The sequence below is a fragment of the Orycteropus afer genome, unplaced genomic scaffold, assembly GCF_000298275.1.
Source record: "Orycteropus afer afer isolate SDZICR_OR568_19922 unplaced genomic scaffold, OryAfe1.0 scaffold00104, whole genome shotgun sequence".
Classification (NCBI taxonomy): Eukaryota; Metazoa; Chordata; class Mammalia; order Tubulidentata; family Orycteropodidae; genus Orycteropus; species Orycteropus afer.
The window spans coordinates 2,204,690-2,226,510 of record NW_006921691.1 but is presented as its reverse complement, the minus strand read 5'-3'; the positions used below and the strand labels follow the sequence as shown (position 1 = coordinate 2,226,510).

Genomic DNA, 21,821 nt, shown 5'->3' with positions numbered 1-21,821 from the left:
CCTCTTCCTGCCTTCTGAACTTTGTCTTAGGGCAAATGCTTTTGGGTTTCGTATGGTAGATTGTTCTGAGAGGAACATCCCTTATGGGTACTGTTGTTCACTTTATAGACCCTTCTAATATTTGGCTGAAAGATGATCTCCAGGAGAGGGTTCATTTCCAGGTTTGAAGGGTAGATAAGGGTCATAGTCTCAGGGGTTCTACCAGTGTCTGTCAGACAAGTAAGTCTGGTCTTTTTCATGATTTTGAATTTTGTTCTACATTTTTTTTCCCACTCTGCCCAGGACTTTCTATTGTGGTTCCAATCAAAGCAGTCAGTAATAGTAATTGGGCACCATCTAGTTCTGATCTCAAGCTAGTGGAAGCTGTGGTTTGGGTGGTCCATTAGTCCTTTGGACTAGTTGTTTTCTTGACTCTATGATTTTCTTCATTATTCTTTGCTGTGGATGGGAAGAGACCAATAGTGTACAGTTAAAATTGTTTTTGCCGGACAGATTTTATATTTTGAAGTCTATTCTGTTCTTCCTTTTAATACTAATGCCAGTTTCAAGGCAATTGATATCACCATTTCATCGCTCGGCCTGTAGGTTTTTCAACTCCAGGGCTCCTTCCATAATAGTACTTCAACAATATATTTATTTTATACTGGCTATTATAGCATCTGTGATTTGGTGATAGATACTACCAAGAAGTGAAACTTGTTTTCCTTTGTTGTTAAATGCCCTGGCAGAAGTTTTGATAGGAAGAACATTGATACTATTTATTAAAGTGAGGACTCTATGGATCTCATATATACACATTACTATAGTACTCCATTTGCTAAGTTAATAGCAGGTAATAATGGTTAACACGTGTGTCACACTTACAAAGTGCTTTCAGACTCCAAGCCAAAAGGACTGCTGTTCTCCGAATATCCCAGGTACTTCCTTCCTTCATCTCCTTCTAATGGAATACAACCTGTCTTTTAAGGCCTATTCCAGATTCTGCCACATCAATAAACTTGCTTGATTTTCTACCATTTGGGTGCAATCTCTGTTGTTTCCCTTGATCCTTCTATAAAATTTTATTTGATCTATCCAAGGTGCTTACCTTAGTCCGTTTTCTCTTTTGACTAACCAAATGATATCTTTCTTATTTTCTTACTTCTTGAGAAGCATTCTAGTATGAATGGTAAGAGCATGGAAACTGGAGCCAGGCTGCTTGGATTTTACTCCCAGGTGTGCCATCTACTAGCTATATGACTGACTTATGTTCTCTCTGAGTTTCCTCATCCATAAAACAGGGATTAAACTAGTGCCTCTGCCTTAGAATAGTGTTCTGGTTACCTAGTGCTGCTCTAACAGGAATATACCACAGATGTGGAGGTCTTAGCAAACAGAAGTTTTATTCTCTTACAGTTTGGAGGCTTTAAGTCCGAGTTCAAAGTGCCAGGCTCTAGGGGCTGGGTGAAAGCCCCTCAGCCTTGGTCTTCAGCTCTGCCTCCTGCTCTCAGCCCACTGAAACTAGTGGCTTTTCTTCATTCACACAGCTGGCTGCTGAGGCTGACAAGCCCAAGGTTGACAAGTAAAAAAGCACAGTCCTGATTTTATCAAACCACATGGCAAGCCATTCATTCAAGTTCATTGAAAGTCCCAAGGTCGGCAAAGCATGGCAGGCTGCTGAGCAATGACACGGCTACATGCAGGGTTCAAGAGTGCCATAAGCTAGAGAACATTCCCAGAGCTGCTGCTTGTACACAGGAAGCAGACCACGTACCCAAAGCAGCTACTCAGCAGCTTGTGGTAGATACCACCGTGGAGGTGTTTTTCAGTCTCATCATGGGGAATAACTACCACCAGCCGCCCAGCCACTCAACCAGGCCCAGCCAAGTTGACATAAAACCTTAACTGCCACAAATAGTTCAAATATTTAAAAAGTTAGTACACTAAAATGGTCATTACAGCAGTCTTGGATCAAAATAGGTCAGTGCTCAATAAATTTTATCTTTAATATTTTGCCATACTAGGTTTTGGACTGGGCATTGTTTCATTCTATTGTATATAGAGTCAGTGATACAGAACCAACTTGATGGCACTTAACAACACCATTGTTGTTGTTGTTATTTGCCGTCGAGTCGGCCCCGACTCATACCATACTTGATTTTAACGTTTTAGTGTTCCTTCTCTCCTTACTTTCTCTCCTGAGGGAAAATGTATTCAGAATTCCAGTTTAGGTTTCCAAGAATCTACTTCCCAACCATCTTTGCTACCCTCTGCCCCAAGGAGCTCTGGTGGCAGCAGTGAATGAGTGAGTGAGTGCCGCAAGAGTATCAAGGTACAAGAGTTACTCTGGTAGCATAGTGCCTAAGGCACTTGACTACTAACCAGAAGGCTAGAGGTTCAAACCCACCAGCCACTCCTTGGAAGGAAGATGGGGCAATCTACTTCCGTAGTGTTACCGCCTGGGAAACCCAAGGAGGGGTCGCTATGAGTCAGGTCCGACTTGACGGTACATAACAACAACAAGGATAATGAACAATAGTAGTTCAGCTCTGACATGGAAACTCCCTGCCGTGAAGTTGGATCCGACTCATAGCAACCTCCTTAGGTTTCCTAGTCAGTACCACTATGGATGTAGATTGCCCAATCTTCCTTCCGAGGAGTGGCTGGTAGGTTTGAACCACCATCCTTCTGGTTAGCAGTCAAATGCCTTAGGCACTACGCAGACCAAGTCCACCCCCACCACCTCATCTCCCTGCTGATTGGGGTGGCCAACCTGACGGCCCGAGGCAAAGGGCATTACATTTTTTGGAGAAACTGCCTGACCCTAAAGAACAACTATTTAAAGCTCTGATATAATTACACCAATATTGTTAAGTTCACAGCAGCCAAAAACCAGAAGGGGGCAGCAGAAAGTCATGCGCTTCCCATCTGTGGAGAAGAGGAAATTCTAGAGAGGATGATTATCAGGAAAATCCTGCACCCAAACAATTCTCTGACAAGAATTGCAGAGTCAATAATTAAGAAGCAGATTAGAGTATAAAAGAGAGGTTTGTCCTGAGAACTGGGAGCATGACAGGAACACATTTAAACAGTTGAAATAGAAATTCAGGTACTGCTTACAGTGGTTTTAGCTGGAGTGCCTAAGAGCAGTTTAGAATAACTAAAGCTGTTAGAGTTGTCAGCATTGTCCACTATTTGTTTTTCTTGTTTTTGTTTTGTTTTGTTTTTCCAGCTGTAGGAAATAGAACAAGAGTTTCTAACTATTTAACCTACTGTTATATGGGAACTGACTGCTGTGGCCTTGCAAGTTCGGGTAGAATATGCAGTTTGCCCATATTTTTTAGAAACAAGCATTTCTTGCTTATGAAAAACTATGTACATAGTAACTATTTTTTAAAATTATTACACTCAGAAAAATTTTTAAGGGAAAATCGCTCACTTATTTTTTAATGCCAGACTTTTTACTATACCTTCCCATTTTATTTGTTTTAGACTTAATTGAAATTAATTCTCTTAATTTCATCTATAAATTCCATGCAACTCCAACCAAAATATCTGCAGAATTTTTTATGGAATCTGAAAAGATTATCCTGAAGTTTAAATGAAACAGTAAAGGGCTAAGAATAAATATGAGATTTTAAAAGAATAAGATAAAAGAGATTGGTCTACCAGGTAGATAACAATTGACTTATTAGAAAGTCACAATAATTCAAAATGAGATGTTGGCTTAGACTCAGAGGAATAGAAGAAAATAGAGCGGCTAGAAGTGGATCTACACATATATGGAAACTTGAAGGTGTCACACATCAAAAGGGAAGGAACAGATTAGCTAATAAATGGGACTTGGACAATTGGTTGTCTATATGAAAAAAGTATTCTGTACCTCAAAACACATGTACATGCATTTTTAAAGATAGATTAAAGATCTAAATGGAAGAAGCAAAACATAAAACTTAGAAGAAAATTCAGGAGAATATTAATATTTGTACGACACTGGGAACAGTGAAAGATTGAACAAGACACAAAAGTCATAATTCTTCAAAGACTGATAAATGTAATACATTGAAATTAAGAACTTTGTACCACAAAAGTCACCATTAACAAAATTAAAAGGCAAGGTAAAGATTTGCAAGGCATATACATAACTGGCAAAGATTATTCAGAATACATCTAGATAATCAATAAGATATTCCAATAGAAAAATTCATAGAATAAGAAATCAGAATGGTCATAAATATATGAGAAGATACTCACTCTCACTAATAATCAGAAAAGTTTCAAATTAAAATGATAAACATCTTCACATTTATCAGATGCAAAACTGAAAAGGTCTGAAAGTAACAATTGTGCCAAAGAAGAAGAGCACAGGCACTCTGACTCACTACTCGGGGGAGTTTAAAATTGTATAATGCAACCTACAGCTATCAAGTCAATTCTGACTCATAGTGACCCTATAGGACAGAGTAGAATTGCCCCATAGGGTCTCCGAGGGTTCTGTATATTTTTACAGAAGCAGACTGACTCATCTCTTTCCCACAGAGCAGCTGGTGGGTTCAAACCACCAAACTTTTTGTTAGCACCCAAATTGCTTAGCCCCTGTACCATCAGAACAATTTTAAAATTGTGTAGCCACCTTAGAAAGCAGTTCAGCAGTATGGACTAAATGAGGATATGATCATCTAGCTTCCTAGAGCCAGGAAAGGGAAGGAGGAGGAGTGGCCTCAGGGACCTCAGGAGTGACAGGATATCCAGGTAAAAAGGGGCGGGAGGCAAGGCTAGGCCCCAAGCCTCCCAGAGCCAGGAAAAGGAGAGAGCAGCCGGGGACCACAGAGTGGCAGGTAGGAATTAGGTAAGGGGAGGGTGCAAAGGCTTCCACCAGCTAAGGGAGATAAATTTGTCTGTCAGTTTGTCGTCCTGTGAGCCTTGTACATTGCTGTGAGGCTTGAGGCTGTGCCACTGATGTTTCAGATGCCATCAGAGTTGTACATGGTGCACAGGTTTCAAAGCAGCTGGAAGACTAAAACAGACTAGGAAGAAGGAGGAGGCCCTCCACTTCTCAAAATTTGGCCAGGGAAAACCTTATGAATAGCAGAGAAACACTGTCTGATGCATTACTGGGCAACTTTATGAATAGCTTGGAAACATTGTCCGACACAGTGCAGGAAGACGAGGGCCTTGAGTCAGAAGGCACTCAATATAGGACTGGGAAAGAGCTGCCTCATCAGAGTAGAACCAACCATACTGATATGACATGTGCTGACATGGCACAACTCAAATTGAGAAACAGCTGCAAACATCCATTAATAATCAGAACATGGAATGTATGAAGTATGAATCCAGGAAAATTGGAAGTTGTCAAAAATGAAAGGGAATGCATAAAGATTGATATCCTAGGCATTAGTGAGCTGAAATGGACCAGTTTTGGCCATTTTGAATCAGACAACCATATGATCTACTATGCTGGAAATGACAAATTGAAGAGGAATGTCATGGCATTTGTCATCACAAAGGATGTTTCAAGATCTGTCCTTGCAAAAACGGCAAGGAGGCCACATGTTCTGACCTCCTCTAATCCCACAAGAGGAAAAAAGAATCACCATCAATAAAGCAAGGCCTATTCCAGACACACTGCCTCCCTCCAGCCCTTTCTCCAACCGTTCCTCCCAAAGCACCCACCACCTCTCTCCTGGGTTCGATAATTCGCTGCAGTGGCCACACAGAACTCACAGATTATGGGGTTTATTAGGGAAGAACCACAGGCTACAATTCGAGTTCTGGAAAAATGCTCAGCCTCTCTCCCAGCCCACCGTCCCTCAGCCAACAGTCTCTCACAGTCTCTTTCCCAGCAGTGCGTGTCCCTCGGTGTCTCACTCAGCAATGCATGTCTCTTGCGTCTCTTTCCCAGCAACACGTGTCTCAGGAGCCCATGTCTCTTTCAGCAGCATGTCTTCCTCAACCAGCAGTCAGAGAGAGTTCTGCCTCTAGGAGGCCTCCTTTTGAGCCCAGCAGAGTGGCCAAACTAGCCAATCATAGCATCAGAACTCTAAGCACCTGAGAGAGAGTGGGCACCTCCCAGAACATTGTTTTGTGCCACTCCAACAGACAACTTCAGCAATCAGGAGCTCCTCAGTTGCTCATAGAAATTCCCACCTTGGAGTTTACAAAGACTTATGAATAGAAAAGCCACACTAAGTAATTTACTACACCACAGTCCTGAAGTACTGTCAGTGATAGGATAATATCCATACGTCTACAAGGAATACCTATTAATACTACTATTATTCAAATTTATGCACCAACCACCAAAGCCAATGATGAGGAAATTGAAGATTTTTATCAACTTCTGCAGTCTGAAATTGACCAAATATGCAGTCAAGATGTATTGCTTATTACTGGTGATTGGAATGCAAAAGTTGGAAACAAAGAAGAATCGCCAGTAATTGGAAAATTTGGCCTTGATGACAGAAATAACGCTGGAGAGTGCATGATAGAATTTTGCAAGACCTTATTCACTGCAAATACCTTTTTTCAACAACAAAATGGCGGCTATACATGTAGACTTCACCAGATGGAGTACACAGGAATCAGACTGACTATACACAGGAATCAGACTGACTACATCTGTAGCAAGAGGGAATGGAAAAGCTCAACATCTTCAGCCAAAACAAGGCCAGGAGCTGATGGTGGAACAGACCATCAACTGCTCATATGCAAGTTCACCTTGAAGTTGAAGACAATTAGAACAAGTGCATGAGAGCCAAAATATAACCTTGAATCTATCCCTCCAGAATTTAGAGACCATCTAAAGAATAGATTTGATGCATTAAACACCAGTGACCAAAAACCAGAAGAATTGTGGGATGACATCAAGAGCATCATCCATGAAGAAAGCAAGAGGTCATTAAAAAGACAAGAAGGAAAGAAAACACCAAAGTGGATGTCAGAAGAGACTCTGAAACTTGCCCTTGAGCAAAGAGTAGCTAAAGCATATGGAAGAAATGACTAACTAAAAGAGCTGAACAGAAGATTTCGAAGAACAGCTTGAGCAGACAAAGCCAATTACTGTAAAGAAATGTGCAAAGACCTGGAGTTAGAAAACCAAAGGGGAAGAACCCACTCAGCATTTCTCAAGCTGAAAGAACTGAGGAAAAAATTTAAGCCTAAAGTTGTAATACTGAAAGATTGTGTGGGCAAAATATTGAATGAGGCAGGAAGCATCAAAAGAAGATGTAAGGAATACACAGTATCATTATACCAAAAAGAACTGGTTGATGTTCATCCATTTCAAGAGGTGTCATATGTTCAAGAACCAATGGTATTGAAGGAAGAAGTCAAAGCTGCACTGAAGGAATTGGTGAAGAACAAGGCTCCAGGAATTGACTGAATACCCATTGAGATGTTTCAACATACAGATGCCCTGCTGGAGGCACTCACTCGGTAGTGCCAGGATATTTGGAAGACAGCTACCTGGCCAACTGACTGGAAGAGATCCATATTTATACCCATTCCAAAGAAAAGTGATCCCACAAAATGTGGAAATTATCAAACAATATCATTAATATCCCATGCAAGTAAAATCTTACTGAAGATAATACAAAAATGGTTGCAGCAGTATATTGACAGAGAACTTGCAGAAATAGAAGCTGGTTTCAGAAGAGGACGTGGAATGAGGGATATCACTGCTGATATCAGATGGATCGTGACTCAAAGCAAAGAATACCAAAAAGATGTTTACTTGTGTTTTATTGACTATGCAAAAGCATTTGATTGTGTGGATCATAACAAATTGTGGATAACATTGAGAAGAATGGGAATTCCAGAATGCTTAATTGTACTCATGAGGAACCTGTACATAGACCAAGGGGCTGTCATTCAAACAGAAAAAGGGGATACTGCATGGTTTAAAATCAAGAAGGGAGTGCGTCAGGCTGTTGTATCCTTTCACCATACTTACTTATTCTGTGTGCTGAGCAAATAATCTGAGAAGTTGGACTATATGAAGAAGAACGTGCCATCAAGATTGGAGGAAGAATCATTGACAACCTGTGATATGCTGACAACACAACTTTGCTCGCTGAAAGTGAAGATGACTTGGAGTACTTACTGGTGAAGATTAAAGAACACAGTCTGCAGTATGGATTGCATCTCAATATAAAGAAAACAAAAATCCTCACAACTAGACCTATAAGCAGTATTACGATAAATGGAGAAAAGATTGAAATTGTCAAGGATTTCACATTACTTGGTTCTACAATCGATGCCAATGGATGCAGCAGTCAGGGCATCAGACAATGTATAGCGCTGGGGCAAACTGGCTGCAAAGGACCTCTTTCAAGTGCTACAGAGCAAAGATGTCTCCTTGAGGACTGAGGTGCGCCTGACACAAGCCATGGTACTTTCAATTGCCTCATATGCATGTGAAAGCTGGACAGTGAATAAGGAGGACCAAAGAAGAGTTGATGCTTTTGAGCTGTGGGTTTGGCGAAGAATGCTGAAAGTTCTGTGGACTGCTACAAGAACTAACAGGTCTGTCCTGGAGGAAGTGCAGCCAGAATGCTCCTTGGAGGTGAGAATGGTGAGACTTCGTCTCACATACTTTGGTCTTGTTTGTCAGAAGGGACCATTCCCTGGAGAAGGATGTCACGCTTGGTAAGATGGAGGGTCGCTGAAAGAGGGGAAGGCCCTCAATGAGATGGATTGACATGGTGGCAGCGGTGACGAGCTCAAGTATAGCAGGGATCATGGAACTGGCTCAGGACCTGGTGGTGTTTTGTTCTGCTGTGCATAGGGTCGCCGTGAGTTGGAGATGAATCGACAGCACCTGACAACAACAACAACATGATCATCTACTCAACATTCTACTTTTAGGTATATACATGGAAAAAAAAAAAAAAACTGGATTAGGTTATAGGAATGTTCTTTATAGCATTGTTCATCACAGTGAAACTCTACAAATAACTTATGTTCATCAATAGGATGTTCATCAATAGGAAAGGGGACAGTTAAAGTGTGTTAGACTCATACAGTGGGATGCCATACAACAATAGGAAAGAATAAATTACATGTATCAGCATCCAAAAGCAAAATCACTGCCATTGAGTCAGTTCCAACCCATAGAGACCTCGCCTTGGGTTTCCGAGGCGGTATCTCTCTGATAGCATAGTGGCTAAAGCATTTGACTGCTAACCAGAAGGCTGGCGGTTCAAACCCACCAGCCACTTCTCAGAAGGAAGGTTGGGCAATCCTACTTCCGCAGTGATACTGCCTCGGAAACCCAAGGAGGGGTCGCTGTGAGTCGGGGCTGACTCGAGGGCACATAACAACAACAACAACAATCTCTACAGAAGGAAGTAGCTTGCTCAGTCTTCCTTCTGAGGAATAGCTGGTGGCTTTGAACTGCCAGCGTTCTGGTTAGCAGTCAGATGCCTTGGACACTACACCACCAGAGCATGATTATCTCAAAAACATAATCAGTGAAAAAAGCAAGATGAAGAACCATATATAAACATTATAATTTTTATGCAGTTTGGCAAAACACAAAGCAATGCTGTAGTTTATATGGGTACATATTTAAAGCATAAACCCTTTGCTGTCAGTTGATTCCAACTCTTAACTACCCTGTAGGACAGAGTAGAATGGCCTCATTGGGTTTCCAAGGCTATAAATCTTTGTGGAAGCAAACTGCCACATCTTTCTCCCATGAATAGGTTGGTGGGTTTGAACTGCCAACCTTCTGGTTTGCAGCCGAATATTTTAACCACTGTGCCACCAGACCTACTTATTCAAAGTATAAGAATATTAGAAACATGCCCCAGTCACTGAGCCGCCGCCGAGGACTCAGCAGCCTCCCCCTCGAGCCCCCGCGCTTCCCGATGCTCCGTCCCCCCCGCCCGTCTTCTCCCGCCGCCATCTTCCGCAGGCGGTTTCCACCAAGGAAAAGGAATCTTATCGTATGTCCGCTATCCAGAACCTCCACTCTTTCGACCCCTTTGCTGATGCAAGTAATAAGGGTGATGACCTACTTCCTACTGGGACTGAGGATTATATCCATATAAGAATTCAACAGAGAAACGGCAGGAAGACCCTTACCACTGTACAAGGGATCGCTGATTACGATAAAAAGAAACTAGTGAAGGCATTTAAGAAGAAATTTGCCTGCAATGGTACTGTCATTGAGCATCCAGAATATGGAGAAGTAATTCAGCTACAGGGTGACCAGCGCAAGAACATATGCCAGTTCCTCGTAGAGATTGGACTGGCTAAGGACGACCAGCTGAAGAAGGTTCATGGGTTTTAAGTGCTTGTGGCTCACTTAAGCTTAAGTGAGGATTTCCTTGCAATGAGTAGAAAATTTTCCTTCTGTCCCTTGTCACAAGTTTAAAACCTCGCAGCTTGTGTGATGTAACCATTTGGGGTCCACTTTTAACTTGGGACTGTGTAACTCCTTCATGCAATAAACTGAAAAGAGCCAAAAAAAAAAAAAAAAAAAGAATATTAGAAACATGCTCAACAATGATATGTACTAATAATCTCATTAATAATCAAAATTCAGGATATTATTTACTTGCGAAGAAGGAAGGTAGGATTGGAATAGGATCCCAAAATTTATGTAGGGGGCTCAACTATTGTCTGTACTGCTTTATTTCTTTAAAAAGGAGAAAAGTCTGAAGCAATTATAAGAACTTTAGAATTTGGTGAAGATAAGTGGTCCAGTTCATGGGTATTATGTTCTCTGTACTTTTCTGAATGTTGAAAATATACATGATTCTGAATAATGCAAGTTGTTAGGCGCATTGACCCCCACACAGTTGAAAATCCATATATAACTTTTGAGTCCCCAAAAACTTAATTACTGATGGCCTGCTGTTGACTGGAAGCCTTACTGATAATAGAAACAGTCCTGATCATAAACCCAACTGCATTTGTACAAAACAGGAGTGTTAGCCCAGACCTTCATGCTTTAAATCCTTAAGTACCTTAGGTACTTCTCTTCCTTACTAATAAGTGTCCTTTGTGGCACCTCTCCCCACCCTCCAGCTAGAATAGGGTACTTTTGTCTGCGTTAAAAACGTGTTCAGGCAGATGTCCTTTCTTCTTTCTTTTTTAAACTTTTTATTGTGATTTGGATGAAATTTTACAAAGCAGATTCGTATACATTCAACAGTTCATACACATTTTGTTTTGTGACACTGGTTACGTTCCCCGCAGTGTAACAGCTCTTCTCCCACTTCCTTTCTGTGTTACCCTTTCCCTGTGTCCTTCTTTCCTGCTTGTGCGTTCCTTTCTCCCTGTGCAAATGCTGCCCTTCTGATCTCCCATGGTTGATTGTTCTAAGGAATGCATCTCCCTGGTGTAGGTGGTCCACTCATAGCCCTCTCTGTTGTTTGGCTGAGAGTTAAGCCATAGGTGGTTGTTGCTGTTGTTGTTGTTGTTGTCATGTGACGTCTAGTCAAACTGAGTCATAGTGACCCCTCCTTGGGTTTCCTAGACAGTATCACTATGGCCGTGGGAGTGAGTTCAATTCTGGGCCTGAAGGGTGACTCAGGGCTATAGTCTCGGGGGGTTCACCTGTCTGTCAAACCAGTAAGCCTGGTCTCTTTTAATGATTTTGAGTTTTGTTCCACAGTTTTCTCCTACTCTATCCAGGATCTCCAATTGTGACCCCTTTCTGAGTGGCTGGCATTGGTAGCCAGGCACCGTCTCGTTCTTCTGGTCTCAGGGTAATATAGGCTGAGATTCTCATGGTCTGTCAGTCCTTTGGACTGTTTCCATACATCTTTGATTTTCTTCACTCTTCTTTGCTCTGGAGAGAGACCAATAGTTCATCTTAGATGGCCACTCACAACCTTTTAAGACCCTAGTGATTTTCTTAATTGTGTCTGGGAACTCATCTCTACCCTCTTGGTTGGCAAAAGCTGCTTCTCCTATTATCTTGACATTTTTTAAGCCAGACTTCTTTCTAAGCTTATCATACCAGCCAGCATTAAATTCTTCCCTTCCTTTTCCTTTAAGTTGTCATATAATAACATTTTCTCAAATAATATTAGCGTTCATAGGGATGCCTTTCTTAACAGCAATCCTGTACCCATATAAAAGCTGCATTTTCAATATGAGATATAAAGTATTTTGCAAAAAGTGCAAGGTTTTCATGCCTACTGGCCATAGCTGCAGTGATGGCTGCACAGATTGCCTTTTTTTTTAAATTCTAACAATGATCCTTACACTGGAGTCATTTATCTTGAAATGACGGGCAACCACAACTGCAGACCTCAATGTACAGTACATATTAAGCATTTCACCTTTGTCTTCTAATGTCATGAGTTTTCTCTGCTTTGTGGGAACACTTCCAGCATCACTAGTAGCACTTCACGTGGGTCCCATGGCATTATTCAAGGTTTGCTAGTGCACTAAACACGATAAAAAATACGTGAGAACCACAAGAGATCTTGCTTTACTGTGATAAGCAATTTGCTGGAGAAACGAACCGTTCACATGGAGATGATCAGCGTCACAAAACGTTTTAAGCAGATACTCACAACACTTGAGCTCACCACAATTGCAACAAGAGGTGGCTAAGAAATTATTACAGTAGTATATATGTACTGTAGTGAATTTTATGCAGTTGTGATTTAATACTACACTACATCTTTGTGTTCATTTCCATTTCTCTTGACTGCAATAGGTACCATGTTTAGTCTATAACTGAATAAGTTTTGATACATTTTAACTTTTTGTAATAGATTTGTATATATCTTATGGTAGTAACTGATAAAATTTTCTAATATATTTTTAAAAAATCCATGCGTAAGTGAACTCATGCAGTTCAAAACTATTTCATCTCTTCTTTTACCACATTTGTTAAAAAAAAATTACTTGAACATATTTGACTCTGGTTCTTTCTTCATCCTTGAAAAATCTTGAAGTAGAACTGATGGCCCTGCTTGGTTTAGAGTCCACTTTGGCAATAAAAATAGGGTAATATGTTTGGACTTGCTTGACCCAGATAATGACCCCCATATCGATCAGCTGTGAGGGAAGGTCATACAAGAATAGGGTAGCTTCTAGGAGATGCTAGATAATCTTATAAAATGTTTGCTGTAAGCCTAATATGTAAGTATTAAATACATTAATATTACAAGATATACAACTTTAGAATGCTTTTCTTATTTTTATTTTAAAAACTTTTTATTATGGGAAATTTGAAATATGTAAAAGAGTAGACCGAATAATATAATGTCCTCATGTACTCCTCACCCAGCCTCAAAATACCTAGTCCAGCTTTTTTCATGCATACCAAGGTACAGCAAACTTTCTGTAAAAGACTAGCTGGTAAATAATTTAGGTTTTACAGTCTCTGTTGCATAGTTGTTTTTCCCCAACCCCATGTAAAGGGTCCCCAAGACCATCCCAGGTTCAATAATTTAGTGGAGAACACTCAGGACCTTACATATAGTTTCCTCACGGCTAAGACTTACTACAGCAAAAGGATCAAAACAAAATCAACAAAGGGTAAATGTGCATGGCAAAGTATGGAGGAAACCAAGCACAAGCTTCTAAAAGTCCTTTTTCTCTCCCAGTGGAGTCTTCACAGGACACACTTAATTCCTCCAGCATCAAATTGTGACAACAGATATGAAATGGTTTCTACCAGGGAACCTCATTAGAGACTCAGTGCCCAAGTTTTTACTGGGGTCTGTGACGTAGGGATCCTCTGCTTATCATATACCAATATTTCCGACTCCCAGAAGAAAAGCAAGTGTTCAACATAAACTACACTGTTTATATGAACAGTTTACGCATAGTATGGCACTCTTTTTATCAGTTAAGGAATGGTAAGAACCCTCACAAAACCCAAGTTTCTGGATGCTAGCCAAGGGCCAACCTTACAAGCAGGCCTTCCTATAATAGAAGTCTGTTAACTTTAAGAATTGGGCCACACTTGAGCCTAGTTTGCCAACGTTTGGTCTCTACTCTACCCCTCACCTACTTCCCTGCCCTTCACCTTTTTCTTGGAGAGGGAGGGAAGAATGACAGGGATATATCATTCTTTTGGGTTTGAATGTTTTGTTTGTTTTATTTTTGAGAGGAAAAAAGTAAAGACTAAGCCTTAAACTAACTTGTGAGCTATTTTATTTTGCAAGCTTCAGCTTGAGTAGGAGTAATCCATAGGATGGCCGTTTTGTATCCCAGCAGTAGCCTAGGTATAACTTTCATCTGATCTTCAACAAATGCTGGGTAACAGCAGATGGTTGGCATGTGCTTCTTATTTATGCAGGTTTCAGAAGAAGAAAAATGACCTTGTTAACTAATAATTTATTGATACTGATAATCTGGCACTTTATTTAGGTATTTCTCTTATATAACTATTGTACACAGATCAAAATCAGGACTTTTTACCAGTAATACTATACTATAATCTAATAGTCAATATTCACATTTTGTCGGCATCTCATTAATTCTCTAGTCCAGAATCTAAGCCACATTGCATTCAATTGTCATATCTCTTTAATCTCCTTTACTCTGGAATAGTTCTTCAGCTTTTTTTTTTTTTTTTTTTTTATTAGGATTTGGGTGAATATTTACAGAGTAAATTCACTTTTCATACAGCAGTTCACTTTTTTTTTTTTTTTTTTTAACCTTAACATTTTTGAGAACAGGCTAATTAATTTATAGACCCCCCTCAATTTAGGTTTCTCTGATGTTTCCTAGTGAATTGATTCAGATAATGTATGCATTTGGGGCAAGAGCACCACAGAAGTAATGTTGTGTTCTCAGTGCATTATTATATGGCAGCACATATTGATGCCTTATCCCATTATTGGTGATGTTAGTGTTCTGGTTACCTAGTGCCGCTCTGACAAGAATTATACCACAAATTGGATGTCCTTAACAAACAGGAGTTTATTCTTTCAATTTGGAGGCTTTAAGTCCAAGTTCAAAGTGCCAGGCTCTAGGGGCTGGGTGAAAGCCCCTCAACCTTGGGGTCCAGCTCTGCCTCCTGCTCCGAGCCTACTTGGGCTAGAGGCATTTCTTCACTCAGACAGCTGCTGGCTACTGAGGCTGAGAAGCCCCAAGGTTGACAAATAAAAAGGCACAGTTCCGATGTTGCCAAACCAAACAGCAGGCCATTAACTTAGGTCCACTGTAAGTCCCAAGGTCAGCAGAGCATAGCAGGCTACTGAGCAATGACACAGCTACATGCAGGGTCCAAGCATGCTATAGGCTAGAAACCATTCCCGAGGCTTCTCCTTATATACAGGAAGCAGACCACATCCCAAAGGCAGCTACTCAGCTGCTGGTGATCCCACCATGGAGTTGATTGCCAGTCTCATCATGGGGAATAACTACCACCAGCTAGCTGCACAGCCACTCAACCAGGCCTAGCCAAGTTGACACACAAACATAACCACCACAGTTATGATCATTTCATTAGATAGTGTCTGTTAGCGTAACAATTTTTCATTTTGCAATTACCTAATAATTTGTGGGGAAATACTTTGAAACTATGTAAATATTCTGTTTCTCAGCAAACTTTGACCCACTGATGACATCCTTTGATTTTCTAACTCTGGAATTCATTTTTTATTTTAGTTTGCTTTCTACTATAAGGAAGAACTTGTCTTTTTTTCCCCTGTTTATTTATTCATACTTTTATTTTTATCATAAGGACTCATGATTTTATTTGAATAGTTGAGTGATAATCCATTATTTATTTTGATGCTCAAAACATCCCAGATTTTGTCAGTGGGAGACCTTTTATGCTGTCGCTTGTGCTATGTTCATGTCTCATCATCCTTTCAGTATTTTCTTAGTGTCTGGCACAGGAAGATGTTTTAATCTCATCTTGTACTTTCCCTGCTCCATTTTCCCAGTGAACTCAGATTTTTTCTCGTGGAGAACAATATTGGGAAGTCAAGATCTAGATGGTAGATGTGCTCTTTGTTATTGATGTGCCATTCATTTCTACCAGCCATTCTTAGTGGAGAGGAATAGAAAGTCAGTCATCAGTATTTTTATTTAAAGTCATCTCCTTGCTTATACCTCCAATTGCAGACTAACACTGACATGTTTAATTTTTGTCTTTTTCTCTCCTTAATTTTGTAGCTCCCTTCTTTCACAGTGAGAAGTCTGATTCCTATTCTTTATGAAATATATGTTTTAGAGGTATTTTCTCCTAATACATGGTTTTTCAATTTACTTCCTAAATGAATTTTAGAGTTTTAAATTTTGGTGAAATCTAATTTAGCGATCTTTTATGTTTATTGTTTTCTTTGTCCTAAGCAATTATTACCTACCCCATGGTCATGAAGATACTCTTTTATGTTTTCTTTTTTAATTTTTCTTGTGATTTGGGTGAAAGTTTAGAGAACAAATTCACTTTCCATATAGCAGCTCACACACACCTTGTCCCATGACACTGACTGCAATTTCCCACAATGCAACAGATCCCCTCCCACTTCCTCCCCATAGTTACCTCTTCCCTGTGTCCTTCCCTCCCATGCACTCCTGCCCCCTGAGCTGTCTTCCTGTGCACACACTGCCCTTCTATTCTCCCATGATTGATCTCTCCAAGGAGTTTATCTACCTGTTGTAAATGTTCATCTCATATGCCTGTCTCTTGTTTGGCAGGAAGCCACTGGAGTCAGTTCAATTCCAGACCTGAAGGGCAGCTAAGGGCTATAGTCTCAGTGGTTCCATCAGGCTCTATCAGACAAGCAAACCTGGTACCTTTAATTTTTTTAAAGATTGTGAGCTTTGTTCCACATTATTCTCCCACTCTGTCCAGGATCTCCTACATAGATCCCTCTCTGAGTGGTTAACAGTGGCAGCCAGGCACCATCTAGTTCTGCTGGTCTCATGGTCATATAGGCTGAGGATCACATAGTGTACCAGGTACTTGGACTAATTACTTCCATGCATGTTTGGTTTTCTTCATTGTTCTTTGCTCTGGATGAAGAGAGATCCATCCTTGCATATGGATGTCTGCTTGCAAGCTTTTAAGATCCCAGTCGCTACTCGCCAAAGTATGGTCTCGAGCCCACAGGTCCAGCTATTTGCTCTCTCTGGGTAGCTGGCTGTGGCTAAGAAGTGACTACCACCTTGTCCCTTGTCAGCTCTACTATATACCTGGGAATTCTTACGGAACATATAAATACACTTGTAGAAACATTGTCTGCCAGTGCTATACATGGTTGTGGGCACACTCCCCCCTGGGTAAACATACCTAATAGTTCAGCCTGTCCATCCATCTATCCATCCATATGTCAATGTTTGCCTTTCCTGACAATGCAGTACTATATGTACAAAAGGGTTTATCTTTGTTGTCCGTACCTCCCATGCACCTCTCTACGTCTTCTTCAGTGCCACTGTGTTGATCACTCACGTTTGGTACATTGCCCTTCTCTTCACCCAAATCAATACTTATCTCTACCTAACAGTATTCCTTCCCCTCCCCTCCCACCCCTGGTAACCAACAAAGAAAATTTCCTTCCATATATAAACCTTTCCTTGACTTATTACAATAATGGACTAATACAATATTTGTCCTTCTGTGATTGACTTATTTCAGCATAATGTCCTTCAGGTTCATCACCATAGTATGTGGTGTTTTGCCAATTCTGTGTCATTCCTTAGGGTTGCATAGTATTCCATTGTGTGTATGTACCATAGTTTGGTTATCCATTCTTCTGTTGATGGACACCTAGCTTGTTTCCATCTTTTTGGTATTGTAAATAGTGCTGCAGTGAACATGGATGTGCATATATCTGTTTTTGTCCTGGCTTTCACTTCTTTAGGATATATACCTCATAATGGGATGGCTGGGTCAAATGGTGTTTTGTTTTTGTTGTTATGTGCTGTCAAGTCAGACCCAACTCATAGCGACCCCTCCTTGGGTTTCTGAGGCAGTATCACTATGGAAGTAGGTTGCCCCATCTTCCTTCCGAGGAGTGGCTGGTGGGTTTGAACCGCCAGCCTTCTGGTTAGCAATCAAGTGCTTTAGGCACTATGCTGGGTCAAATAGTATTTCTTAATTCCAACTTTTTAAGGAATCGCCATACTGCTTTCCACAGTGGTTGTATCATTTGACAGTCCCACCAGCAGTGTATGAAAGTCTCAATTTCTCTTCATCCTCAGCAGCATTTGTTATTTTCTGTCTTGTTGAACTTTGCTACCAGTGCCAGGGCAAGATCTCATTATTGCTGGAGTATCTCGTTGTTTTCATTTGCATCTCTCTAATAGCTAATGATCGTGAGCATGTCTTCATATGTTTGTTGGCCGCCTGAATATCCTCTTTGGAGAAGTGTCTATTCATGTCTTTTGCCCATTTTTTAATGGGATTATTTGTCTTTTTGTTGTTGAAGCATTGGAGTTCTCTTTAAATTCTACAGATAAGTCCTTTGTCAGATATGTCACTGCCAAATATTTTTTCCCAATCTATAGGTTCTCTTTTGACTCTTGGAGAAGTCTTTGGAAGCACATACAAATTTAATTTTTAGATGGTCCCATTCATGTAGTTTTTCTTCTGCTGTGTATGTATTTTGGGTTATGCTTCATAGTCTATTTATGCCATATATTAGGGCCTCTAAATTTGCCCCTAGTTTTTCTTTGAGGAACTTTATAGTTTTAGGTTTCACATACAAGTGTTTGATCCATCTGGAGTTAGTTTTTGTGTATGGTGTGAAATACAGATCTTGTTCCATTTTTCTGCAAATGGATATCCAGTTTTGCTAGCACCATTTGTTAAAGAGACCCTCTCTTCCCCATTTAATGGATTTAGGCCCTTTGTCACAGATCAGCTGACCATAGGTCAAAGGATCTATTTCTACGTTCTCAGTTCTATTCTATTGATCTATGTCATTGTACCAACACCCGGCAGTTTTGATTACTGTGGCTGTATAGCAGGTTTTAGGATCCAGGAGTGTGAGACCTGCTTTGTTTTTCTTCTTCAATAATGCTTTGCTTATCCAAGGTCTTACATATTCTTTTTAAAAGCTTTAAAATTTTACATTTTAAATATTTTACATCTCAGATTTAATTCTTGTGTTTAGTGTGATAGGTGTCAGTGTTCTTTTTTTTCCACTAGAATATTTGTTTTTTCTCTTGATCTTTTTACTTATCCTAATGTCAAAAATGAAATTGACCAAAGATGCAGTCAAGATATATTGATAATTACTGGTAAATGGAATGTGAAAGTTGTAAACAAGAAGAATTAGTAGTAGTTGGAAAATATGGCTTTGGTGTTAAAAATGATGGTGGAGATCACATGATAGAATTTTGTAAGACCAACGACTTATTTATTGCAAATACCTTTTTCCAGCAACACAATTGGCAGCTATACACATGGACCTCACCAGATGGGATACACAGAAATCAGATCAACTACATCTATGGAAAGAGGTAATGGAGCAGCTCAATATAATCAGTCAAAACATGGCCAGGAGCTGACTGGAACAGACCATTGATTGTTCATATGCAAGTTCAAGTTGAAGCTGTAGAAAATTAAAACTAGTCTACATGACCCAAAATGTGAACATAAGTATATCCCACCTGAATTTAGAGATCGTCTGAGGAATAGATTTGATGCATTAAGTACCAATGAGCAAAAACCAGACGAGTTGTGGGATAACAAGAACATCATATATGAAGAAAACAAACAGTCATTAAAAAGACAGGAAAGGAAGAAAAGACCAAAATGGATATGAGAAAAGACTCTGAAACTTGCTCTCGAATGGAGAATAGCTAAAGTGAATTGAAGAAATGACAAGATAAAAGAGCTGAACAGAAAGTTTCAAAGAGCAGCTCAAGAAGACAGAGTTAATTATTATAATGAAATATGCAAAGACCTGCAGTTAGAACACTAAAAGGGAAGAACAAGCTCAGCATTTCTCAAGCTGAAAGGACTGAAGAAGAAATTCAAGCCTCCAATTGCAATATTGAAAGATTCTATGGGCAAAATATTGAGTGATGTGGGAAGCATCAAAAGAAGATGGAAGGAATATAGGTCACTGTACCTATAAACAAAGCATTGGCTGATGTTCATCTATTTCAGTGCCTCAGGCATTTGACTCCTAACCAGAAGGCTGGCAGTTCAAACCCACCAGTCACTGCTTGGAAGGAAAACTGGGCAGTCTACTTCCATAGAGATACCACCTTGGAAACCCAAGGAGGGATCACAACAAGTTGTAATCGACTCAACGGCAGTTAGTTGGGTTTTTTTTGTTTTGTTTTTTGTTTTTTAACATATGATCAAGAACCAGTGGTATTGAAAGAAGTCCAAGCTGCACTGAAGAAATTGGTGAAAAATAAGGCTCCAAGAATTAACCAAATACCCATTGAGATGTTTCAACAAATGAATGCAGCACTGGAGGTGTTTACACATTTATGCCAAGAAATTGGAAGACAGCTACCTGGCCAGCTGACTCAGATCCATATTTGTGCCCTTTCCAAAGAAAAGTTAGCCAACAGAATGTGGACATTAATATCACATGCAAGTAAAATTTTGCTGACGATAATTCAAAACAGTTTGCAGCAGTATATTGACAGGAAACTTGCAGAAATTCAAGCTAGATTGAGAAGAGGACACAGAATGAAGGATATCATTGCTGATGTCAAATGGATCTTGGCTGAAAGCAAAGAATACCAGAAGGATGTTTACCTGTGTTTTATTGATTATGCAAAGACATTTGACTGTGTGGATCTTAACAAATTATGAATAACATTGCAAAGGATGGGAATTCTAGAACACTTAATTGTGCTCATGAAGAACCTTTGCATAGACCAAGAGGCTACAGTTTGAGCACAACAAGGGGATACTTCATGGTTTTAAATCAGTAAGGGAGTGCGTCAGTCAGGATTGCATCTTTTCACTATACTTATTCAGTCTGTATGCTGAGCAAATTATCCAAGAAGCTGGACAACAGGAAGAAGAATGTGGCATCAAGATTGGAAGAAGACTCATTAACCACCTGTGATATGCAGGTGATAAAACCTTTCTTGCTCAAAATGAAAAGGACTTGAAGGATTTATTGATGAAGGTCAAAGACTACAAATTTCAGTATGGATTACACCTTAACATGGAAAAAAAAAATCCTCACAGCTGGACCAATAAACATAACAATAAATAGAGAAAAGATTGAAGTTGTCAAGGATTTCATTTTATTTGGATCTACAGTTAACACCCAAGGAAGCAGCAGTCAAGAAAACACACATTGGTTGTACTGCACTGGGCAAATGTGCTGCAAAAGACCTCTTTAAAGTGCTGAAGAGCAAAGATGTCTGTTTGAAGGGTAAGATGTGCCTAACCCAAAGCATGGTGTTTTAAATCACCTCATATGCATGTGAAAGCTGCACAACAAATAAGGAATACTGAAGAAGAGTTGATACCTTGGAATTGTGGTATTGGCTAAGAATATTGAAAATACCATGGACTGCCAGAGGAATGAACAAATCTGTCTGGAAGAACCACAGCTGGAATGCTTCTTGGAAGTAAGAATGGCCAGACCTCATTTCACCTGTTTTGGTCATGTTGTCAGAAGGGACCATTCCCTGGAGAAGGATATCATGCTTGGTAAAGAGGAAGGTCAACAAAAAAGGGGAAGGCCCTCAATGAGATGGATTGACACAGTGGCTGCAACAATGGGCTGAGGTATAGCAAGGATTGTGGGGCTGGTGCAGGACCAGGCAGTGTTTCGTTTTGTTGTACATTGAGTCACTGTGAGTCAGAGCCAACTCAACAGCACCTAGCAACAACAACAACACAACATAGACAAATTTAAGAAGAATTGACATTTTAATAATTTTGCCAACCCATGATCACAATTTAACTCTTTTTTTTTTTTTTT

At 40.1% G+C, this 21,821-nt stretch overlaps 2 protein-coding genes across 2 annotated transcripts in view; both read left to right on the top strand.

The window, feature by feature from the left end:
• Window positions 1-21,821, top strand: part of MRPS27 (mitochondrial ribosomal protein S27) — a 196,325-nt gene that overhangs the window by 71,529 nt on the left and 102,975 nt on the right. The window lies entirely within an intron of this gene.
• Window positions 9,932-10,276, top strand: LOC103199105 (eukaryotic translation initiation factor 1-like). The gene has a single exon (XM_042781315.1). It carries the CDS (start codon window positions 9,932-9,934, stop codon window positions 10,274-10,276), a length of 345 nt encoding a protein of 114 aa, XP_042637249.1.

Excerpts from the sequence above, each read along its gene's own strand:
- LOC103199105 (XM_042781315.1), top strand. The coding sequence starts at position 9,932 with ATGTCCGCTATCCAGAACCTCCACTCTTTCGACCCCTTTGCTGATGCA.